General features: G+C 39.0%; 1 protein-coding gene and 1 long non-coding RNA gene across 23 annotated transcripts in view; one reads left to right on the forward strand and one right to left on the reverse strand.

Moving 5' to 3' along the window:
- Positions 1-21,278, forward strand: part of KDM4C (lysine demethylase 4C) — a 440,224-nt gene that overhangs the window by 97,569 nt on the left and 321,377 nt on the right. For all 21 annotated transcript variants that reach the window (XM_086685236.1, XM_086685237.1, XM_086685231.1 and 18 more), the window contains one exon: positions 17,607-17,656. In XM_086685236.1, coding sequence (XP_086541362.1) covers positions 17,607-17,656 — 50 coding nt within the window. The remainder of the gene's footprint in view (positions 1-17,606; positions 17,657-21,278) is intronic.
- The window catches only part of LOC147574803 (uncharacterized), a 68,409-nt gene that overhangs the window by 34,518 nt on the left and 12,613 nt on the right, over positions 1-21,278 (reverse strand). For both annotated transcript variants that reach the window (XR_015243541.1, XR_015243542.1), the window contains exon 3: positions 2,506-2,607. This is a non-coding gene — a long non-coding RNA (uncharacterized LOC147574803). The remainder of the gene's footprint in view (positions 1-2,505; positions 2,608-21,278) is intronic.

Genomic DNA, 21,278 nt, shown 5'->3' on the forward strand with positions numbered 1-21,278 from the left:
GTTCCCTTCAGCTGTCTTCACCTTGTTGAGTCGAATGTGGGATGGTTGCCTTTACTTTTCTCCAGGGAATGCCCACACCTGTGCTTGACATCTCTGACCTGAGCAATGTGTCTTCCTTCTTCTAGCCTTATAGGCTGTTGTTGAACTTCAACTTCTACTACTAAACTAACTACTTTCACTACTTCTCCTCCTACCCCTCCTTCTACTACTGCTTCTCCTCCCCCCTCCTACTTCCGCCCCTCCTCCTCTCCCCCTCCCTGTTTCTACCCACCCCCCTCCCCTGCTCTTCTTCCCACTTCTCTTCTTCCCGTCCCCCTTCTCCCCCTCCCCCCCCTCTTCCTTCTTCCTTTCTACCTGCAGGCATCAAGTTTTGGAAATGATTATTGTAAAACTGCCTAAGATTCCCTCCTTAATTCCATGTCTACACTGGTCTCTGCTGTCTTCTGCCTGTGTATCCCTTAGTTATTGCCTGAAGGCCTTCTGGACTGTGCGCTGCCCCTACCTTAGACACCTGTTTTTGTACTTTTAATGTGCTTCTGACTACCTCCTTGCCCTTTCCTGTGTCTGTCTTGAAGTTGGGGTCTGTGTCTATTTGCCTTTGAATCATCAGCACTTAACAAAGAGTCTAGCTATAGGACTGAGGCTCTGTAATTCTTGTTTGGATTAGAAGAGTGTTAAATTGTTTTGGAACAATCTGTTTAGGGACAGACAAGGAAATATATAGAACATTTTATAAAGATTTTTTTTTTTGTTTAAAATGTAACTGTTAAGAATACGCAGTTTCCTGAGATTTCTGAGTAGCTGCAGATATGCACAGCTCCAGATGGAAGCCCTGAGACATACTTTGCTGGACACTGAATGAACATGGAGCTATACTGAAGAGACTAGAGGAGGTGATGATTTATTTAAACATTTTTGGTGTAAAGGTTTAAGGGAGAAAGAATGTTTTAAATAAGCAGATAGAAAGCTGTTTTAGCAGTTAGTGGTAAAGTATTTATTTTCTTGGAATGAACATTGACTTTGGAGCCAGAAGACCTATTTTAAAATCTCAGTCTGTCACTTACCAGCTGAATAAGTTAGGGCAAATCATGAGTTTCCTTAACTGCTGATCGGAGGCATGATTTATCCTCTGCCTCTATAGGGTTGCTAGGAGAGTTCAGGGATATACTTTGTAAAAGAGCTTTGTAAACTGTAAAGTACCATACAAATATTTTCACTTACTATTATTTTAATAACATTATGAAAATAAATCTTTTTTTTGTCATAGTGATGACTCAAAGCCATAACTTGGCATGATGTGTCTATATATAATACAGTAGGGGTTTCAAGGATAAATACAATATAATTCTTCCTTTCAAGTGTTATGTGTGATAATGTTAATTACTGGAAGATATAGAATTTAGATGGTACCTTGAATCCTTCTTCCGGAGACTGTCCAAACAGTGAATATGAGACTTTCAGATTTATTCAAGTATTTTTTTAAAAGGACAAAGAAGGTGGTGTTACATTGATCTATGCATGTTTAATATATATCTTCTCCATCAAAATGTGAGCTCCTAGAGAAGGGGACCCTGTTAGTTTTGTTCACTAACACATATCCCTTGCCTGGCACAATATCTGGCATGATTGTGGCACACAGTACTCATGTATCTGGCATGATTGTGGCATGATTGTGGCACACAGTACTCAATATTTGTTAAATAAACAGCTTTATGGATGAATTTCTTACTGAGATTTTTTTCTTTAAACACCTAATGCAGAACATTGCTTTAGGGATTGGATAGCCTGATAATATTCAGTGATACATTGAATTAGCAACCCATGGTATTAATTCCTACTTATCCACTTGGTAAGTTTAGACTCATTAATATATTCTATTTTTAAATGTTAAGACTAATTGGATAATGGTGACAGCTGTATCCTTTTTGATGGTTTGTATAAAAAAAATACTCTTGGAATTAGTTTGTTTCTGGTTTTAATTACTATTCCTAGGGAAAATTGCCCTGTAAATAGGAAAAATAGACTTGCATAAATACTTTATCTAGTATTAATGAAATTAACTGCATAAGTTATTATTATTTTTAGGCATATGGATGCATAGTTTTTTTAAGGTATTATTAAAAAAGGTGTAAGAAATTGGAAATCTGCTTAAAAAGTATGGTGTTTATTTTGTACTTAGCTACTGATTATATTATTAGGAAGAAAAGGGTACAGTGATAAATGGTATAAAAAATTATTTGATCAAATGGATTATAGTTTACTTAAACCTGAGCCTGACTTCCAAATAAATACTATTGTACAGGCACACATACACATACTTGTGGTCCAAACATTGAGTCTTGTAGACGCCTGCTCAGCAGAGTTCCCTAAAAGAAGCATCTGTGAGATCTAGTGTTTGCAATTTTCAGAGCGAATCTCACTGTTTTCACTGAAGTAATGTGATGTAATGCCTTTTTACTAACTGATCCGTAAGTGTGCATTCTCATACAGGAACTCTGAACTTACATTAAGTACTCTTGGTATCCCTGGAAGACAGAGCAGGGGCTTGTAAATTCCTCCAGGATGCCTCTTATTGTTGGTACTTTCACTTAAAGTTATCATCGTCACCTACAAGAGCCAGAAAAATCCCTTCAAATGAAAAGAAATTGCTGAGTCAAATCCATAACTCTTAGGGAAAAATAAGATTGTTAATGCAAATTTATTTACTTTGGAGTTCACGGAAAACAAACATTAGTGCTGTAAGTTTTGCACATTACCATGGCAAATGTTGTAGTTCAACAGTTACTTTGCCTAGCTTATCTTTTTCCCCATATTTCTTCTCTCCTTTTCAGATGGTTTTAATCTTACTGTTTAGATAGTACTTTGTAGAAAATACATACTACTTCATATTTGTTTTGCAAAAGTTATTCCTTGACTTGAGCATATAGGAAAATTGTGTGTGTGTGTGTGTGTGTGTGTGTGTGTGTGTGTGTGTGTGTGATTACATATCTACAGGGAGGCTTGCAAATAGATTTATGTCTTACTTCTATGATCTCAAATGTATTTGTTCTTTGTAAGCTTACTTTCCAAGGAGTAGGGCTTGACTAGGATGGTGAAGTATGTTTTGTTTTTGGTGACTCCATTCCATTTAGTGAAGTCCTTTTATGTGTGCCAAGAACCATGCTAATCACTTCAAGAAAGCACAGAGTTTTTCAGGGGCACCTGGATGGCTCAGTTGGGAGAGTGTACTGCTTTTGATTTCAGCTCAGGTCATGATCTCATGGATTTGTGGGATTGATCCTCATGCTGGGCTCTACGCTGACAGTGTGGAGCCTACTTGGGATCCTCTCCCTTCCCCTCTCTCTCTGCCCCTCCCCTACTCATGTGCACATGTACTCTCTCTCTCAAAATAAAATAAACTTAAAAGCACAGAGGTTTTCAGACTTATGTAAGTGAAGTTTATTTAGAAGGTCAATACATAAAACTGAAAATAAAAGAAGAGCTGACTTGGCTGAAATGTCAGGTGGGACATTTGGTGGGACACTCTCCCTCAGTAACTCCTTCCTTGAAGCACTTTCATCTGGAGACTCTGGGCCCAGGATTGGGGGGTGATGGTGGGCATGGAAAACAGTTTGAAAATCAGTCATTTGATCCTTTAGTAATAGAAAACATTATTGCTGATTGTGTTATCTGTTGAGTATTTTGGAGAGTATTTAAAAAATTTTTTTAAATGTTTATTTATTTTTGAGGGGGCAGGGAGGGGCAGAGAGAGAGGGTGACACAGCATCCAAAGCAAGCTCCAGGCTCCAAGCTGTCAGCACGGAGCCTGACGTGGGGCTCAAACTCATGAACAGTGAGATATGACCTGAGCCAGTTGGGCGCTTAACCAACCGAGCCACCCAGGTGCCCCAGTATTTTGGAGAGTATTAAGGCGGAAAGACTTCTTTCTACATAAATGGCCTATATTTGATAGCAACTAACAATTAATAGTACCTCTTAGGGAAAAGAAAATGTTAGTAGTGGGTAGAACACACTTAGAAAATATTCAGTGGATTAAGTAATACGAAATACATTCTTTCTTGAAAATCAAGTTTTGTGCAGTTATTGTTTTTACTAAGTTTTATAAGGATTTCAGACAAAAATTAACTTGATTTTTATGATTACTCAGGATATTAACTTACATGTATATGGATACTGAACTGTATTTTGAATCCCAGATGAAAAAGAACTGCTTATATTTTTAATGTTCAGTTATTCATTAAAATTTCCTTGTTAGGCCTTTTTTTTTTTTTTTTCCTGCAGTTCCCTCATCTGTGACTATCTGCAGATGTGGCTGGTAGAGTTTCTCTTTTTCATCTAATTGTTCTGTTAGGAAATGGGCCATAAGATAGCATAAGGGTGGGCCTAAGCTCTGGCTCAGTTCCTTTGCTCAGGGGCTTTTTTTCCTGTAGGGTCTCAGCTCAAATACCCCATTCTCTACACCATGCTTTTAGATGCCTCGCTTTGAGTGACACCTCCTTACAAACCCCTTAATTGTAGCGCAGATTGCTCAGGGAGCCCACTCTGAAACTCAGATTTGTGTACCAGAGGTGTCTGTGATAACACCTGTGAGAGGGAGGGAAGGCAGGACCGCACAGAAGGGGAAGTGAAACTGCAGTAGAGCCATGGCAGATCCCACAGGCAGCTGGAACTGTCAGGTCCCTTCTGAATTACCCCAAACTGAAACAAGAGGATCTGGCTTTTATATTCTTGTATGGATCACTCATTGGATACTGGCTACCACTGCCTCCTGTTCTAGAGGCCATGATGTTGGGAGAGGGAACATGACTTTGAGTGGGTGTAAGTGGAGCCTTCCTTTAGAGAATGGAATGAAGGCCTCATCTGGAAGGGAGTACCTACCACAGCATCCCTTATAGTCCTATGTTCTGTTTCTCACATTCATCTGTTTTTATGAACTGAAAATGAAGTAAGTGATCCTCTCTTTTCCACAGTTAACTAATGAGACTTTATAATTTAAAATATGAATGCTTAAAGTTTAATAAATGCACAAATATTAAAACTTGTTAACATCATCAGTAATGTGAAAATGTAATCACACATATAAAATCCATAGTTGTTCAGTCTTCTTTTTGACACAGGAGTATGCCTTGATTAAAAAGTATAGTGTAAATTAACCACTTAAGAAAGATTGAGTTTTGTGGAATATAAATAGGTATTTTACTTTTTGATTCATGAAGTTTTGTGTAACAAGAACCAAGGAAAACTTTTGTACTTGTTTAATGGTTTTGTTCTTTATATCTGCATTTTATTTAAAGTGCTGTTGTCTTTTGCTTGGTGAATACTGTAATTTTAGTTTGAGAGGTTAGTGACTTTTTTGTTTCAATTGTGAGTTTTAAGAGAGATAAAGGTATGGGGCACCTGGGTGGCTCAGTCAACTGAGCATCTGACTTCAACTCAGGTCATGATCTTGTGGTTTGTGAGTTTGAGCCCCACATCTGCTGTCTGCCTGTCAATGCAAAGCCCACTTTGGATCCTCTGTCCCCCTCTCTCTGCCCCTCCTCTGCTTGTGCTCTCCCCAAAATAAATGAATATTTACAAAAATGTAGTAAAGGGAGAGAAGATGGCGGCGTAGGAGGATGCTGGGCTCACCGCGCATCCTGATGATCACTTAGATTCCACCTACACCTGCCTAAATAACCCAGAAAACCACCAGAAGACTAGCAAAATGGAGTCTCCGGAGCCAAGCGCAGATGAGAGGCCCATGGAAGAGGGTAGGAAGGGCAGAGAGGCAGTGTGCTCTGCACAGATTGGCAGGAGGGAGCCGGGGTGGAGGGGCAGCCTGCTGGCCAAGCAGAGCCCCCGAGTCTGGCTTGCAAAAACAGAGGGGCCAGATGGAGTGTGTTCCGACAGCAAGCATGACTTAGCATCTGGGAGGTCATAAGTTAACAGCTCTGCTCAGAAAGCGGGAAGGCTGGAGGACAAAGGGAGGGAGAGTTGCTGAGCCCCAGGACGACAGAGCTCAGTTTGGCAGGAACAAAGGCGCTCGCCAGCGCCATCTCCCTCGCCCATCCCCCAGCCAAAATCCCAAAGGGAACCAGTTCCTGCCAGGGAACTTGCTTGCTCCGTGCAAACACCCAACGCGGTGCTTCTGCGGAGCCACCCCTCCGGCAGCGGGTCTGACTCCTTCCTGCTGCCACAGGGCCCCTCCTGAAGTGGATCACCTAAGGAGAAACGAACTAAGCCTGCCCCTCCTGCCCCTGTGCACCTTGCCTACCCACCCCAGCTAATACGCCAGATCCCCAGCATCACAAGCCTGGCAGTGTGCAAGTAGTCCAGATGGGCCAAACCACCCCACAGTGAATCCCACCCCTAGGAGTGGGGAAGAGAAGGCACCCCAGTGGTGGGCTGGGGGCAGACATCAGGTCTGACTGCGACTCTGCCCACCAACTCCAGTTATACACCACAGCACAGGGGAAGTGCCCTGCGGGTCTGCACACTCCAGGGACTATCCAAAATGACCAAACGGAAGAATTCCCCTCAAAAGAATCTCCAGGAAATAACAACAGCTAATGAACTGATCAAAAAGGATTTAAATAATATAACAGAAAGTGAATTTAGAATAATAGTCATAAAATTAATTACTGGGCTTGAAAACAGTATAGAGGACAGCAGAGAATCTATTGCTACAGAGATCAAGGGACTAAGGAACAGTCAGGAGGAGCTGAAAAATGCTTTAAACGAGATGCAAAATAAAATGGAAACGACCAGGGCTCGGATTGAAGAGGCAGAGGAGAGAATAGGTGAACTAGAAGATAAAATTATGGGAAAAGGGAAGCTGAGAAAAAGAGAGATAAAAAAATCCAGGAGTATGAGGGGAAAATTAGAGAACTAAGTGATACACTAAAAAGAAATAATATACGCATAATTGGTATCCCAGAGGAGGAAGAGAGAGAGAAAGTTGCTGAAGGTGTACTTGAAGAAATAATAGCTGAGAACTTCCCTGAACTGGGGAAGGAAAAAGGCATTGAAATCCAAGAGGCACAGAGAACTCCCTTCAGACGTAACTTGAATCGATGTTCTGCACGACATATCATAGTGAAACTGGCAAAATACAAGGATAAAGAGAAAATTCTGAAAGCAGCGAGGGATAAACGTGCCCTAACATATAAAGGGAGACTTATAAGACTCGTGACTGATCTCTCTTTTGAAACTTGGCAGGCCAGAGAGGATTGGCAGGAGATCTTCAATGTGTTGAACAGAAAAAATATGCAGCCAAGAATCCTTTATCCAGCAAGTCTGTCATTCAGAATAGAAGGAGAGATAAAGGTCTTCCCAAACAAACAAAAACTGAAGGAATTCATCACCACTAAACCAGCCCTACAAGAGATCCTAAGGGGGATCCTGTGAGACAAAGTACCAGAGACATCGCTACAAGCATAAAAAATACAGACATCACAATGACTCTAAACATGTATCTTTCTATAATAACACTGAATGTAAATGGATTAAATGCGCCAACCGAAAGACATAGGGTATCAGAATGGATAAAAAACCAAGACCCATCTATTTGCTGTCTACAAGAGACTCATTTTAGACCCGAGGACACCTTTAGATTGAGAGTGAGGGGATGGAGAACTATTTATCATGCTACTGGAAGCCAAAAGAAAGCTGGAGTAGCCATCCTTATATCAGACAAACTAGACTTTAAATTAAAGGCTGTAACAAGAGATGAAGGGCATTATATAATAATTACAGGGTCTATCCATCAGGAAGAGCTAACAATTATAAATGTCTATGCACCGAATACCGGAGCCCCCAAATATATAAAACAATTACTCATAAACATAAGCAATCTTATTGATAAGAATGTGGTAATTGCAGGGGACTTTAACACTCCACTTACAGAAATGGATAGATCATCTAGACACAGGATCAATAAAGAAACAAGGGCTCTGAATGATACATTGCATCAGATGCACTTGACAGATACATTTAGAACTCTGCATCCCAAAGCAACAGAATATACTTTCTTCTCGAGTGCACATGGAACATTCTCCAAGATAGATCATATACTGGGTCACAAAACAGCCCTTCATAAGTATACAAGAATTGAAATTATACCATGCATACTTTCAGACCACAATGGTATGAAGCTTGAAATCAACCCCAGGAAAAAGTCTGGAAAACCTCCAAAAGCATGGAGGTTAAAGAACACCCTACTAAAGAATGAGTGGGTCAACCAGGCAATTAGAGAAGAAATTAAAAAATATATGGAAACAAACGAAAATGAAAATACAACAATCCAAACGCTTTGGGACGCAGTGAAGGCAGTCCTGAAAGGAAAATACATTGCAATCCAGGCCTATCTCAAGAAACAAGAAAAATCCCAAATACAAAATCTAACAGCACACCTAAAGGAAATTGAAGGAGAACAGCAAAGGCAGCCTAAACCCAGCAGAAGAAGAGAATTAATAACATTCAGAACAGAAATAAACAATATAGAATCTAAAAAAACAGTAGAGGAGATCAACGAAACCAAGAGTTGGTTTTTTGAAAAAATAAACAAAATTGATAAACCTCTAGCCAGGCTTGTCAAAAAGAAAAGGGAGATGACCCAAATAGATAAAATCATGAATGAAAATGGAATTATTACAACCAATCCCTCAGAGATACAAGCAATTATCAGGGAATACTATGAAAAATTATATGCCAACAAATTGGACAACCTGGAAGAAATGGACAAATTCCTAAACACCCACACTCTTCCAAAACTCAATCAGGAGGAAATAGAAAGCTTGAACAGACCCATAACCAGTGAAGAAATTGAATTGGTTATCAAAAATCTCCCAACAAATAGGAGTCCAGGACCAGATGGCTTCCCAGGGGAGTTCTACCAGACGTTTAAAGCAGAGATAATACCTATCCTTCTCAAGCTATTCCAAGAAATAGAAAGGGAAGGAAAACTTCCAGACTCATTCTATGAAGCCAGTATTACTTGGATTCCTAAACCAGACAGAGACCCAGTAAAAAAAGAGAACTACAGGCCAATATCCCAGATGAATATGGATGCAAAAATTCTCAATAAGATACTAGCAAATTGAATTCAACAGCATATAAAAAGAATTATTCACCATGATCAAGTGGATTCATTCCTGGGATGCAGGGCTGTTTCAACATTCGCAAATCAATCAACATGATACATCACATTAATAAAAGAAAAGATAAGAACCATATGATCCTGTCAATCGATGCAGAAAAGGTCTTTGACAAAATTCAGCACCCTTTCTTAATAAAAACCCTTGAGAAAGTTGGGATAGAAGGAACATACTTAAACATCATAAAAGCCATTTATGAAAAGCCCACAGCTAACATCATCCTCAATGAGGAAAAACTGAGAGCTTTTTCCCTGAGATCAGGAACACAACAGAGATGCCCACTCTCACCGCTGTTGTTTAACATAGTGTTGGAAGTTGTAGCATCAGCAATCAGACAGCACAAGGAAATCAAAGGCATCAAAATTGGCAAAGATGAAGTCAAGTTTTCGCTTTTTGCAGATGACATGATAGTATACATGGAAAATCCGATAGACTCCACCAAAAGTCTGCTAGAACTGCTACATGAATTCAGCAAAGTTGCAGGATACAAAATCAATGTACAGAAATCAGTTGCATTCTTATACACTAACAATGAAGCAACAGAAAGACAAATAAGGAAACTGATCCCATTCACAATTGCACCAAGAAGCATAAAATACCTAGGAATAAATCTACCCAAATATGTAAAAGATCAGTATGCTGAAAACTATAGAAAGCTTATGAAGGTAATTGAAGAAGATTTAAAGAAATGGAAAGACATTCCCTGCTCATGGATTGGAAGAATAAATATTGTCAAAATGTCAATACTACCCAAAGCTATCTACACATTCAATGCAATCCCAATCAAAATTGCACCAGCATTCTTCTCGAAACTAGAACAAGCAATCCTAAAATTCATATGGAACCACAAAAGGCCCCAAATAGCCACAGTAATTTTGAAGAAGAAGACCAAAGCAGGAGGCATCACAATCCCAGACTTTAGCCTCTACTACAAAGCTGTCATCATCAAGACAGCATGGTATTGGCACAAAAACAGACACATAGACCAATGGAATAGAATAGAAACCCCAGAACTAGACCCACAAACGTATGGCCAACTAATCTTTGACAAAGCAGGAAAGAACATCCAATGGAAAAAAGACAGTCTCTTTAACAAATGGTGCTGGGAGAACTAGACAGCAACATGCAGAAGGTTGAAACTAGACCACTTTCTCACACCATTCACAAAAATAACCTCAAAATGGATAAAGGACCTGAATGTGAGGCAGGAAACCATCAAAACCCTAGAGGAGAAAGCAGGAAAAGACCTCTCTGACCTCAGCCGCAGCAATTTCTGACTTGACACATCCCCAAAGGCAAGGGAATTAGAAGCAAAAATGAACTACTGGGACCTTATGAAGATCAAAAGCTTCTGCACAGCAAAGGAAACAACCAACAAAACTAAAAGGCAACCAACAGAATGGGAAAAGATATTTGCAAATGACATATTGGACAAAGGGCTAATATCCAAAATCTATAAAGAGCTCACCAAACTCCACACCCGAAAAACAAATAACCCAGTGAAGAAATGGGCAGAAAACATGAATAGACACTTCTCTAAAGAAGACATCCGGATGGCCAACAGGCACATGAAAAGATGCTCAACATCACTCCTCATCAGGGAAACACAAATCAAAACCACACTAGATATCATCTCACACCAGTCAGAGTTGCCAAAATGAACAAATCAGGAGAGTATAGATGCTGGAGAGGATGTGGAGAAACGGGAACCCTCTTGCACTGTTGGTGGGAATGCAAACTGGTGCATCCACTCTGGAAAACAGTGTGGAGGTTCCTCAGAAAATTAAAAATAGACCTACCCAATGACCCAGCAGTAGCACTGCTAGGAATTTACCCAAGGGATACAGGAGTACTGATGCACAGGGGCACTTGTACCCCAATGTTTATAGCAGCACTCTCAACAATAGCCAAATTATGGAAAGAGCCTAAATGTCCATCAACTGATTAATGGGTAAAGAAATTGTGGTTTATATACACAATGGAGTACTACATGGCAATGAGAAATAATGAAATATGGCCCTTTGTAGCAACGTGGATGGAACTGGAGAGTGTGATGCTAAGTGAAATAAGCCATACAGAGAAAGACAGATACCGTATGTTTTCACTCTTATGGGGATCCTGAGAAACTTAACAGAAACCCATGGGGGAGGGGAAGGAAAAAAAAGAGGTTAGAGTAGGAGAGAGCCAAAGCATAAGAGACTCTTAAAAACTGAGAACAAACTGAGGGTTGATGGGAGGTGGGAGGGAGGGGAGGGTGGGTGATGGTTATTGAGGAGGGCACCTTTTGGGATGAACACTGGGTGTTGTATGGAAGTCAATCTGACAATAAATTTCATATATTGAAAAAAAATAAAATAAAATAATATGAAAAAAATGTAATAAAGGTAGGAAGGGTAGCTGAAGAAGAATTCTGTGTGAATATTGGAACTTTGGTCTGTTAGTTGCAGGCAGAAAAATTTTTCTTCCGAAAGTTGGATCACTGTCTAGTGATCACAGTGATCATTGTGTATTTGCTTGGGGAGGGAGGGGCTCATTAGCCCCTCTCACTTCCTTCCAGTTGGCATCTTTGTGGTGATTGGTGAAGAAACAGGAATGAAATACAGGGCTGGAAAGCACATCTTGGGCTTTGGCATCCCATCACCCAACCCAATACAGGAGTTGGGTGCCAGCTCTGTTGTCCTTCTTGCTCAAGTAAATCCCTTTCAGCCTTGGTTTCCTCATCAGTAAAATGGAGGTGGTAGTAGTAGAATTTGCACAAGGTCTGGCATAGTATAAATGTTCAATAAACAGTAGCTGTGATGAGCTGTTATAGTATTTATTGGTCAGTTATTCTTTTCACTGAGCTTTCCACCCCTTAATAACTATAGAGAACAAGGCAGGTGCAGAAGCTTATGCCAGTAAAAGCGGGGAGAGTCAATTTAGATTCGTCTATCAGAAAACTGTCCTTGGGGATGTGAGCTTTATTCTTTTTGGGAGATGACTATAAGAGAAATTGCAAGAAGAAAAGGAAACACAAGAAGAGGAAAGGGCTACTTCACATGTAGCCTCAGTTAAGAGTGGGGAGTAAAGAATAGTGCTGTTTTAGGACTGATCTGCTTGAAGATGACACGGACCTAGAAGGGTTCTCCCTCTGCTCTGGGCTTGGTAAGACTGCCCTAGATGTTACAGAGTGGGTTGAAGCTGGGTCAGCAGGAGGTGCCAGAAGCACCTGTTGGTGAGACTGGCAGAGGAACTCACACAGCTACCTATGTCAGACAACACAGTGACAGAGATATGGGCGGGGTGGGGGGCGTAGCTGAGAACATTTCTTTCTAAGCATGTTAGTGACAGTCCCAGGGTTCCACCCCAAATTAGGGAGACTTTCATGGAGTGATCTGAAAAGTAGGAGTTTCTCTTTGAGAAGTGCTGATGAACACTTCTAATGAACTAATGGACTGAGCATACCTTGAAAAGAAATACAGTAGGCCACTTTGTAGAGAAAACCTGAATCAGAGGAATGGATCTACTACATTGTGAAAAATACACCTTTGCCTACTGACAGTTTGAACTGTCAGGCTGATATTATTCATTCAAGATCGTGTTTATATTACACCCATCAGGATAACATTACTTTAGGTCTCTTCTTTGAGTAAACCACCCAAAGATGTGCTTAGAGGGATTATTCTGTTTTCCTTGGTCTTCAAATTAGATTTTTAAATAAATTCATAAAAGACTCTGGTTTTAAATAAAACATCACCCTGTAAATATCTATTTAGTGTGTTCATAGTTCATTAGTGATTCATAGTTTCTTAATATTAGCAGAATTGTTGGCAGTATTTATTATATCTGAAACAAAAACACTGTCCTGAAGGTTAAATGAGCAATTAATAATTTCAACAAACCAGTATGTACTTGAGGGTATACAATGGCAGGCATCTTATTTGGTGGATTTCAAAGAATACAGAGAAGGGCAAGACACATTCATATCCTTGAAGAATTAAGAATTAGCTGCATAACCAGCTAGTGGTATAGTACATGGTAGAGTGCCTGGCTATGAACTGGGTACTCACTATACAAGGTATGTTAAAAAGGATAATTCATGTGAAAATTTCCAGGTTGTGGTAGTCATTCTGTCCCTCATAGAACTCATTGGTATCCAGTCAAAAGTGACTTACGCATACTGAACAGAAGCTAGCTCTGGAAAGTAGTAGATGATAAATACTACATGAAAAATAGAAGGGCACTGGAAGAAAGAAAAGGGGTGAGATTGCTGAGATTTATAGTGGTCAGTGAAAGCTTCAAGGAGGAGGTGGAATCCGGGCTTGGAAGACTGGGGTTTGAAGTGGAATGGAGGGGGCTATTTGAGGTGAGGCGTGAGGTTAAAGCCCATGTGAGTGATAGAATAATTCATAGTCTAGCCTACTGAGAGCAGACTGTTGATGTTTAAAGCTAGGGCTAAACTGTGTGTGTGGGAGGTCCTTGGAAGCCAGGCAGTAAGGAATAAAGGGTCTTATGATAGTGTTTCAAAAACTCTAGCTGCCCAGGGAGATTCAGGTAGAGAGTTTAATTATTATAGTAGTCTAGTTGGGGGCAAATCAAACTTGAAATTGATGTGATGCTAAGGGAGATGGATATGAGGTTTTGGGTATAGAGTGGATAGGACTTGTGACTGGCAATGAGGGCAGAGAGATTGAAAAATCAGGAAGAATTGACTTAGTTTGGAAGGCTAAGGGAAAATGGAGTTGAATGCTTAGAGAGAGAATCATTTTTTTTTTTTCAACGTTTATTTATTTTTGGGACAGAGAGAGACAGAGCATGAACGGGGGAGGGGCAGAGAGAGAGGAAGACACAGAATCAGAAACAGGCTCCAGGCTCTGAGCCATCAGCCCAGAGCCCGACGCGGGGCTCGAACTCACGGACCGCGAGATTGTGACCTGGCTGAAGTCGGACGCTTAACCGACTGCGCCACCCAGGCGCCCCAGAGAGAGAATCATTTTAAAGGAGGAGGAAGTCATGAATTTGATCTTATGTGTGTTGAAACTTCTGAAGTGATAGCATAGGAACTTTTCCAGGCCATAGAACTCCTCTCAGCCAGGTCACTCATTGTCTGTGGTAAGTCCCTCTGCGTATGGGCCCTCCAGCTTGTCTCTGTTTAGTCACAAGTTCCTCTTGCTACATAGATTTTAAACAGGGAAGGAAAGTGATATGCTCTGATTGGGCCACCTGGACTACAGAGGGCAAGGCCAGAGGCAGGGTAGCCATTTAAGAGATGAAGCAGTACTGTGTGTGATGGAGAATGATGGCCTGGGTCAAGATGGTGGCAGTGGGGCTAGACAAATAAATGCATGAGATTCATGAGACCTCTCTTGAACAGGTACAAAGTAGAACACATACAACTTGGGGATTGATTAAATAAGGGGAGCATAACTATAGACAACTCCAACATTTCTGGAAAGTTGGATGGATGGGGAACTCTGGAGGAGAAGCAGATCTGTCAGGAAGATATTGGAGGATTAAACTTTGGACAAATTGTGTTTGAGGGCTGCCAAATGGATTTGTTGAATAGCTGGTTTGTTTTAGAGGTTCAGAGCCCAAGAGACGCTTGGAATGGAAATGTGTGGTTCAACACCACAAGGAAAGTTGTGAAGCCTTGAGTGAAGGTGGTTCCCTCAGGGAAAAATGTAGAAGCGCTAAAACATGGAGTCCTGGAGAATGTCACTGTGAAGTTTGGCAAGAGCAGAAGGAAGAAAATCATTGGAAATGAGTTAGATCATGAAACTCAAGGGAAGTGAGTGTTTCAAGGATCTGGTCAGAAATTCAAGAGAAGACCAAGTAGATAAGGACTAAAAAATATATCACTCTTTGTCCAAGCAGTTATATCAAGAATGATAAAAATAAGATTCAGGTTGCAATGGATTCCAGGGTTAATGGGAATGAAAAATGTGGGAGTACTTTTCTTTTTCCCATATCCTTCCTCTCCTTCATGCCTTCTATCATGCAGGAGCAGGAATATCATTCATCATTTGAGAGTGACAGAAGTCAGCAAACACTGAGCATCTGCTCAACTGGTGCTTTGTTCTAGGAGAAAGACACTGGCCTTTGCCACTAAGGTGCTTGAGAGGAGAGCAGGGAGGCACAAAGGTGAAAAAAAAAATTAAACTTTGAGTGCCCTGGTGGAGATCTGTATTCCATGTGGGTGATACAGCAAAAGAGGGAAGGGGAGGATCTCCCTTGGGGAGACTCAGGGTGAGCTTGGAGAAAGGAGTGTTTTTGTTGACTGGACAAAACTGAGGGCTTATTAAGCTAAGAAAGAGGGGATGGAAAATAGTGGAGGTGTGAAATAGCAAGGACACTGGAAAGAGCTTCTAATGATTTGTTAAAACCAAAGAGCAGGTTTGACTGGGACATCTGAAAAGTTGTCAAGATTGCAGCAGGCCTGTGTGCCTTTCAGAGGAGTTTGGCTTCTGTCCTTCAGGTTACAGTCAGCCATTGAAGGTTCAGGGTTTTGTCATCATCAGCTGTAGTTCGCAGAGATGACTTTAGTATACTGTGGAGTGTAGTTTGGAAGAATGTGGGGAGCACACCTGTAGTGGTCAGTTACATCTTAGTGGCTCAAAGGGCAAGCTGCATCAAGGAGACACACCTAGTGTCTTACAGTCATGTGTCCGATTTGAAGAATTTTTGTTACATGTGTAGTGTATGGAGAAAATCTTTTTGGTGATCAGCTTCTAGAGAAGTTTCATAAATATCCTTTTAGAAGATGACTTTAGAAGAAGTGTTGGGTATGTGATTTTGTCATAGGGTTGTGTGGACCAACTGAAAGACTATGTCAGAGATATTCATTTTCCTTATATGTATGTTTATGTTTATAATTACATTTATATATATATATGTTTTCTTTGAATAGATGATTGAACCTCAGATTAATGAGCTTTAACTTTGATACCAATTTTTCAGAAAAGGAAATCTGGATGTATATCTCCATCCATGTCTAGCCATTGCGGGCAAGCATACACTTGTTACATGTGTGCAAGCATATGTTTGTACATGCATGGGTGTGTATGATTGTTATGGGGGACATGGCCCTCTTGTCTGGTGTATGTAGATGGGTTTTTTCCCCTTTCTGGGTATATTTGGTGATACAAACTGGGGATTAAAAACTGCTAAGAAGTGGCCTGTTTATAAATAAATTGGATGATTGGCATTTAGTTTTGCTAAAATTTTATCTCCCAATTCAGTTGGAATAATTTCATTAACAGCGCCTTAAGGAACAGGATGTATGGTTGAATTTTCTTTCAGAGAATCGCCTAGTTACATTGGATCCAGTTAAATTTTGCATATGTTATCAGTGGCATTAAATGCAACCAAGTGTGTGTTAAGTAAAATGAGAAAAATTATTTTAGTAAAAAGTAACTTGTACTTCATATATATCATATATATTGAGCTAGTAAACATAGCATATGTAGGTCTTAAGGATAACATCATTTTTACTTAAAACGTGAAATATTCATTTAACTATATTTTTAATATCCTTAAATTTCCTCATTAAACTGTTTATAAGATTATTTATGTAATAAATTTTGAGATTGTTTAAAATTTTTAGTAAGTTCACCATAGATAAGTTCAAGTATTTCACTTTTGAAAACACCAGGAACTAGAAATGAGTATTTCTATAGCAGGGTGAACATTTTTTTTCTATAATCAAGATTTTATAAGTCACAAAATCACAAAATCAATAAACAGTTCTTTCTTATCACTGGTAATTTTTTATTTAAAATCTTTTTGAGGGGCACCTGGGTGGCTCAGTTGGTTAAGCATCCGACTTCGGCTCAGGTCATGATTTCACAGTTTGTGACTTCAAGCCCCGCATCAGACTCTGTGCTGTCAGCTCAGAGCCTGCTTCAGATCCTCTGTCCCCCTGTCTCTCTCTGCCCTTCAAAAATAAATAAACTTAAAAAAAATCTACTTGAAAGGTATAATGTTCTTAGAAATATTTGGTGCAAATATGAATATTGCTACAATAATTTTGTGTTTTATCTTGCTGTCAATAAAAACATTTTAAAAGGTTAAAAAAAGCACAGCAACCTAGGTCTTCTTAAAAACAAAGGCCAAACTAACCAACAACAAAACATAAAACATACAACCAAAAATAGCCCTGGATTTCTGGGGTGCTGTGAGTGTTGGAAAAGAGGTTCTAGTCTTCCTGCTGTGGCTAACTGCCTCCCTTCTCCAAGTAGTTTACTGGCCTTGGGCCTTTGTTCCCTAATTTGTAAAATGTGGTTGGGATGGTGAGCTGGGGTATTGAAATAGGTGGTTAAGTTTATTTTTCTTCTGTCTAGTGTTTAAGGGATATGACTCTGTGATTAGTTTTCTAATTTCAGTATGTCTAAATGGAATTTGGCATTGTTGTTTTTGTTTTTGTTTTACATGACATTGTCTTAGGATACTAAGAAGTTATAAAACTAAAATTTTTATTTATGTTTAAAATTTTAGGTATGCAATACCCCCGGAACATGGAAAACGACTTGAAAGACTAGCTCAAGGTAAACTTGCTTTCTATGTTTCTCATCTAGACAGATTATTTGTTTTTGAGGTATTTTTACAGTGTGGAATCTAACTTGGTTAGTTTTACTCTTTTTAAGATTTGAGTGTTTTTCTAATAGAACAATTAAATTTTTTTTCACATTACTGTGTGAATATTTTTTCCTGTTGCATAGTCTTTATGATTATTTTAGTTGGCTGCTTAGTAGTTCATCAAGTAATTGCACTTAGCTATTTTGATTATTTCCAATTTTTTCTCTTTTATATAATTTTTAATACATATATACATATATATAACTTATTTAACATTGTGCTAATAATATTTTTCCCTTTTTTATTATTAAAATTAAAAAAAAATGTTTATGTTAGAGAGAGATAGAGTGCAAAGTGCGAGCAAAGGAGGGGCAGAGAGACAGAGAGAGGGAGACACAGAATCTGAAGCAGGCTCCAGGCTTTGAGCTGTCAGCACAGAACCCAATGTGGGGCTTGAACTCATGAACTGTGAGATCATGACCTGAGCAAAAGTCGGATGCTCAACTGACTGAGCCACCCAGACACCCCTGTTTTTCCTTTTTTAAAGTTACACTCTTGAGATGAATTCCAAAGAGTACTGATGCTGCATATCAGGGTGCAGGTATTTTATGAGTACTTTTCATGTTGTCCTATCATTTCACCAAAGGGTTGTGTTAAATCTCTTTCTGACTCCTGATTTGGCACCCTGGGTTTGGGGTTACTCTTATGGAAGTATGAAGATGACATAAGCAGATAAACATGAGGGTATATGCCTTCTTAGACTGTCAAGTTTTTTTTTATGTTTATTTATTGAGAGAGAGACAGAGACAGAGACAGAGTGCAAGCAGAGGAGGGGTAGAGAGAGAGACACACACACACAGAACCTGAAGCAGGCGCCAGGCTCTGAGCTTTCAATCACAGAGCCTGACGCGGGGCTTGAACTCACAAACTGCGACATCATGAATTGAGCTGAAGTCGGACACTCAACCAACTAAGCCACCCAGTCACCCCTTAGACTGGCAAATTTAAACATACCTTAGTGGAACTTGAATTTTTATTTTTTGTGGCTTTGTCCAACTTCATATGGGCCAGAATGAAGAACTCTATTAATGGTTTCATTGTGTACCCACTTGTATCACAGAAGGTGCTTTCCTCTTTTCTTTTCTGTGTTTAGGACAGAAAAAAACTTGCCATATCTGTTAATACAAGGGAGGAGAATCATATTCACCCACTGCCAACCTCATCTGTTTTCCTTGACCAAGGAAGAAGTAGACTGGTAGTGACTTGTTTCTAGGGGAAAGTGGAGTTCCATTTGAGTGACAACTAGCCTAAGACATTCTGCTTTTATCCAGGATCGAATCCTCAGTGACCATTGTCCTTTTAGTCAGGTGCTGATCTGTTTTATTGCTGTTTTAGGTTTGCCTTTTAGTAGGAAAGGATTTTTGTTCTTGCATTATGTATGTTTTCATTTGATAATGAAATGGGGACACTGAAAAATCCCTTTCATTGACTTGACAGTTTTGAACAGAACTTGTTAATGATATCTAAAAGTTACTTTCCCCCCAAATTATAGAAAAGTATTAGAAGGAACAGTTACAGTATCACATTTGTCAGAAGCATTATTATAATTTTGGCAGGCTAATAACTATAAAGTCTTAGTGTTTTTATAATGTAATACATTGTAGTAATAATAGCAATGTAACTGAAATCTTGAACTTTGTTAGGGACTATTTTCATGAATATTAAGGTGGATGAGTCCTGGTTCTGGATAATAGATTAGACATAGCTGAGAAAATGATTATCATAATCCTTAAATACACAGGCAGTGAACTTTGTGCTAAATCTGTATGCTGAGCTATCCTCTTCCCTATAATAATTATTCCACCATTTTCTGTTTGCCTCACCACCAGAAAACTTTTAAAATGGAGCCAATGTAAACTTTACAGTATAGAGTCACACACTAAAATTTCTGCTATAAATTGTGAATGCTTTGACATAAACTGTCTGAAAATGACATTCTAGGAAAGTGGGTGCCATTTGTTTAATCAGTAAGAGGTTAATAAACTTGAAGGATGAACAAGAATTTTAAATCAATCGCATGTTTGTTCAGAACTGTTTTGCAGGATTATTTTGAGAAATGACACAGGGAAAAGACCCAATAGATAGTAGAGGAATCCCATCCACTGACCAGATGCCAGCCAAATTAATTGAATTCTGCTAAATAATTAAAATGATAAAATAATGCAGTAAATGTGATGGAACATTATAGGATGTCTAGGTCAAGGCAGCACTTGATACATAAAATGAAAAGCAGCCTGGGATATTTTCCATTATCTTGTCTGCACATCATAATTATCACACTTGCCTTTTATGCATGAATGCTTTCATCTTTGGTTTCCATTGAAATCTTGATTGACTGTGGCACCTACAAATATTTTATCTGGAAGACATTAAGCCTGCATCTAATAAAGCCAGGATTTGATTTTGCCCTTCAGCTGCTTTCTCGTTTATATAGCTTTTCCCCCAATATTATGTAGATGTAAGTATAATAAAAAAAAACTCAAGTGAATTGTTGCAATTCTTATACTTGTTATGTTTGCCTGTAATGCCATTACATTCTTTCTAATTTTTGGTTTGATACAACTGAATGAAAGATATAAAGGAGAATAGAGATATAATGTTAAATCATGAATGACAGTTTTGAACATTTTCACTTTTTAGATCATCAAAATCTCATCTATTTTAGAAATAAGACAATATCTTTACTGTTCTATTGAGTTAAGCAACATATGGATTAAAATAAATTGGGAATGACTAAAAGTTTTTGTGAAGGACTGTAGTCCATTAGTTTTTTGTTGTGAATAAAATGCCAGCGTTAAAAAAAATTGAAGATGACTTACTGTGGTCAAAATATTGGTTACTGGGAAAAGAATATGTGAGTTAGGGCTTTGTGCATCTGAGTTTGGAAGTATGAATGATCAGCAGGAATCTTGTTTCAGATGACAGTGTGGTAGAAGTGAGTAAATTGATTCTTATACTTACTTGTAGCAAGTATTTTAGTTGTGACTTATTAAAACAACATTTAGCAAAAAAGAACAGAAGAGTCATTGTTATGAAGGATTAATTTGCTTTTTTTAACAGTTAGTTTTTAAAAATTTGGGGTTGTGTGTGTTTTAATGACTAGTAGCCTTAAATTTAAGCCTGTGGAGCAGAGAGCCTTAGCCTGATTGCAGAAGGGTCTTGTGGGTGGGATACAGGCAGTCTGTGGACTCTGAAATTATACTCAAAATTGGTCATTTATATGGATTTCTGGGAAGCCATCTTTAAATCCCTTCAGAGGGTTTGGCCTGAAGAGATTGTGAACCTGCTGTCAAGAGACTAGAAGAGCAGCAATAAATAACAAGTCATGTTAGTTTTATGAACAGATTCTAAATTGATCTGTTCTCATGCCTCTGTCTTGGAATTAGGAAAATATACTTTTATCAGATCTCCAAATCATAAATACATTATTCCCTTAAGCATTCATTTAGCTAATGATCTGAAAATATCACATTAAAATGCCTCGTTTTGAAAGACTAATAAATAAAAACACCCCTGTGTGTAAATAGTCAA

The sequence above is a fragment of the Puma concolor genome, chromosome D4 (genome assembly GCF_028749965.1).
Source record: "Puma concolor isolate L17-30 chromosome D4, mPumCon1.1.hap2, whole genome shotgun sequence".
Lineage (NCBI taxonomy): Eukaryota > Metazoa > Chordata > Mammalia > Carnivora > Felidae > Puma > Puma concolor.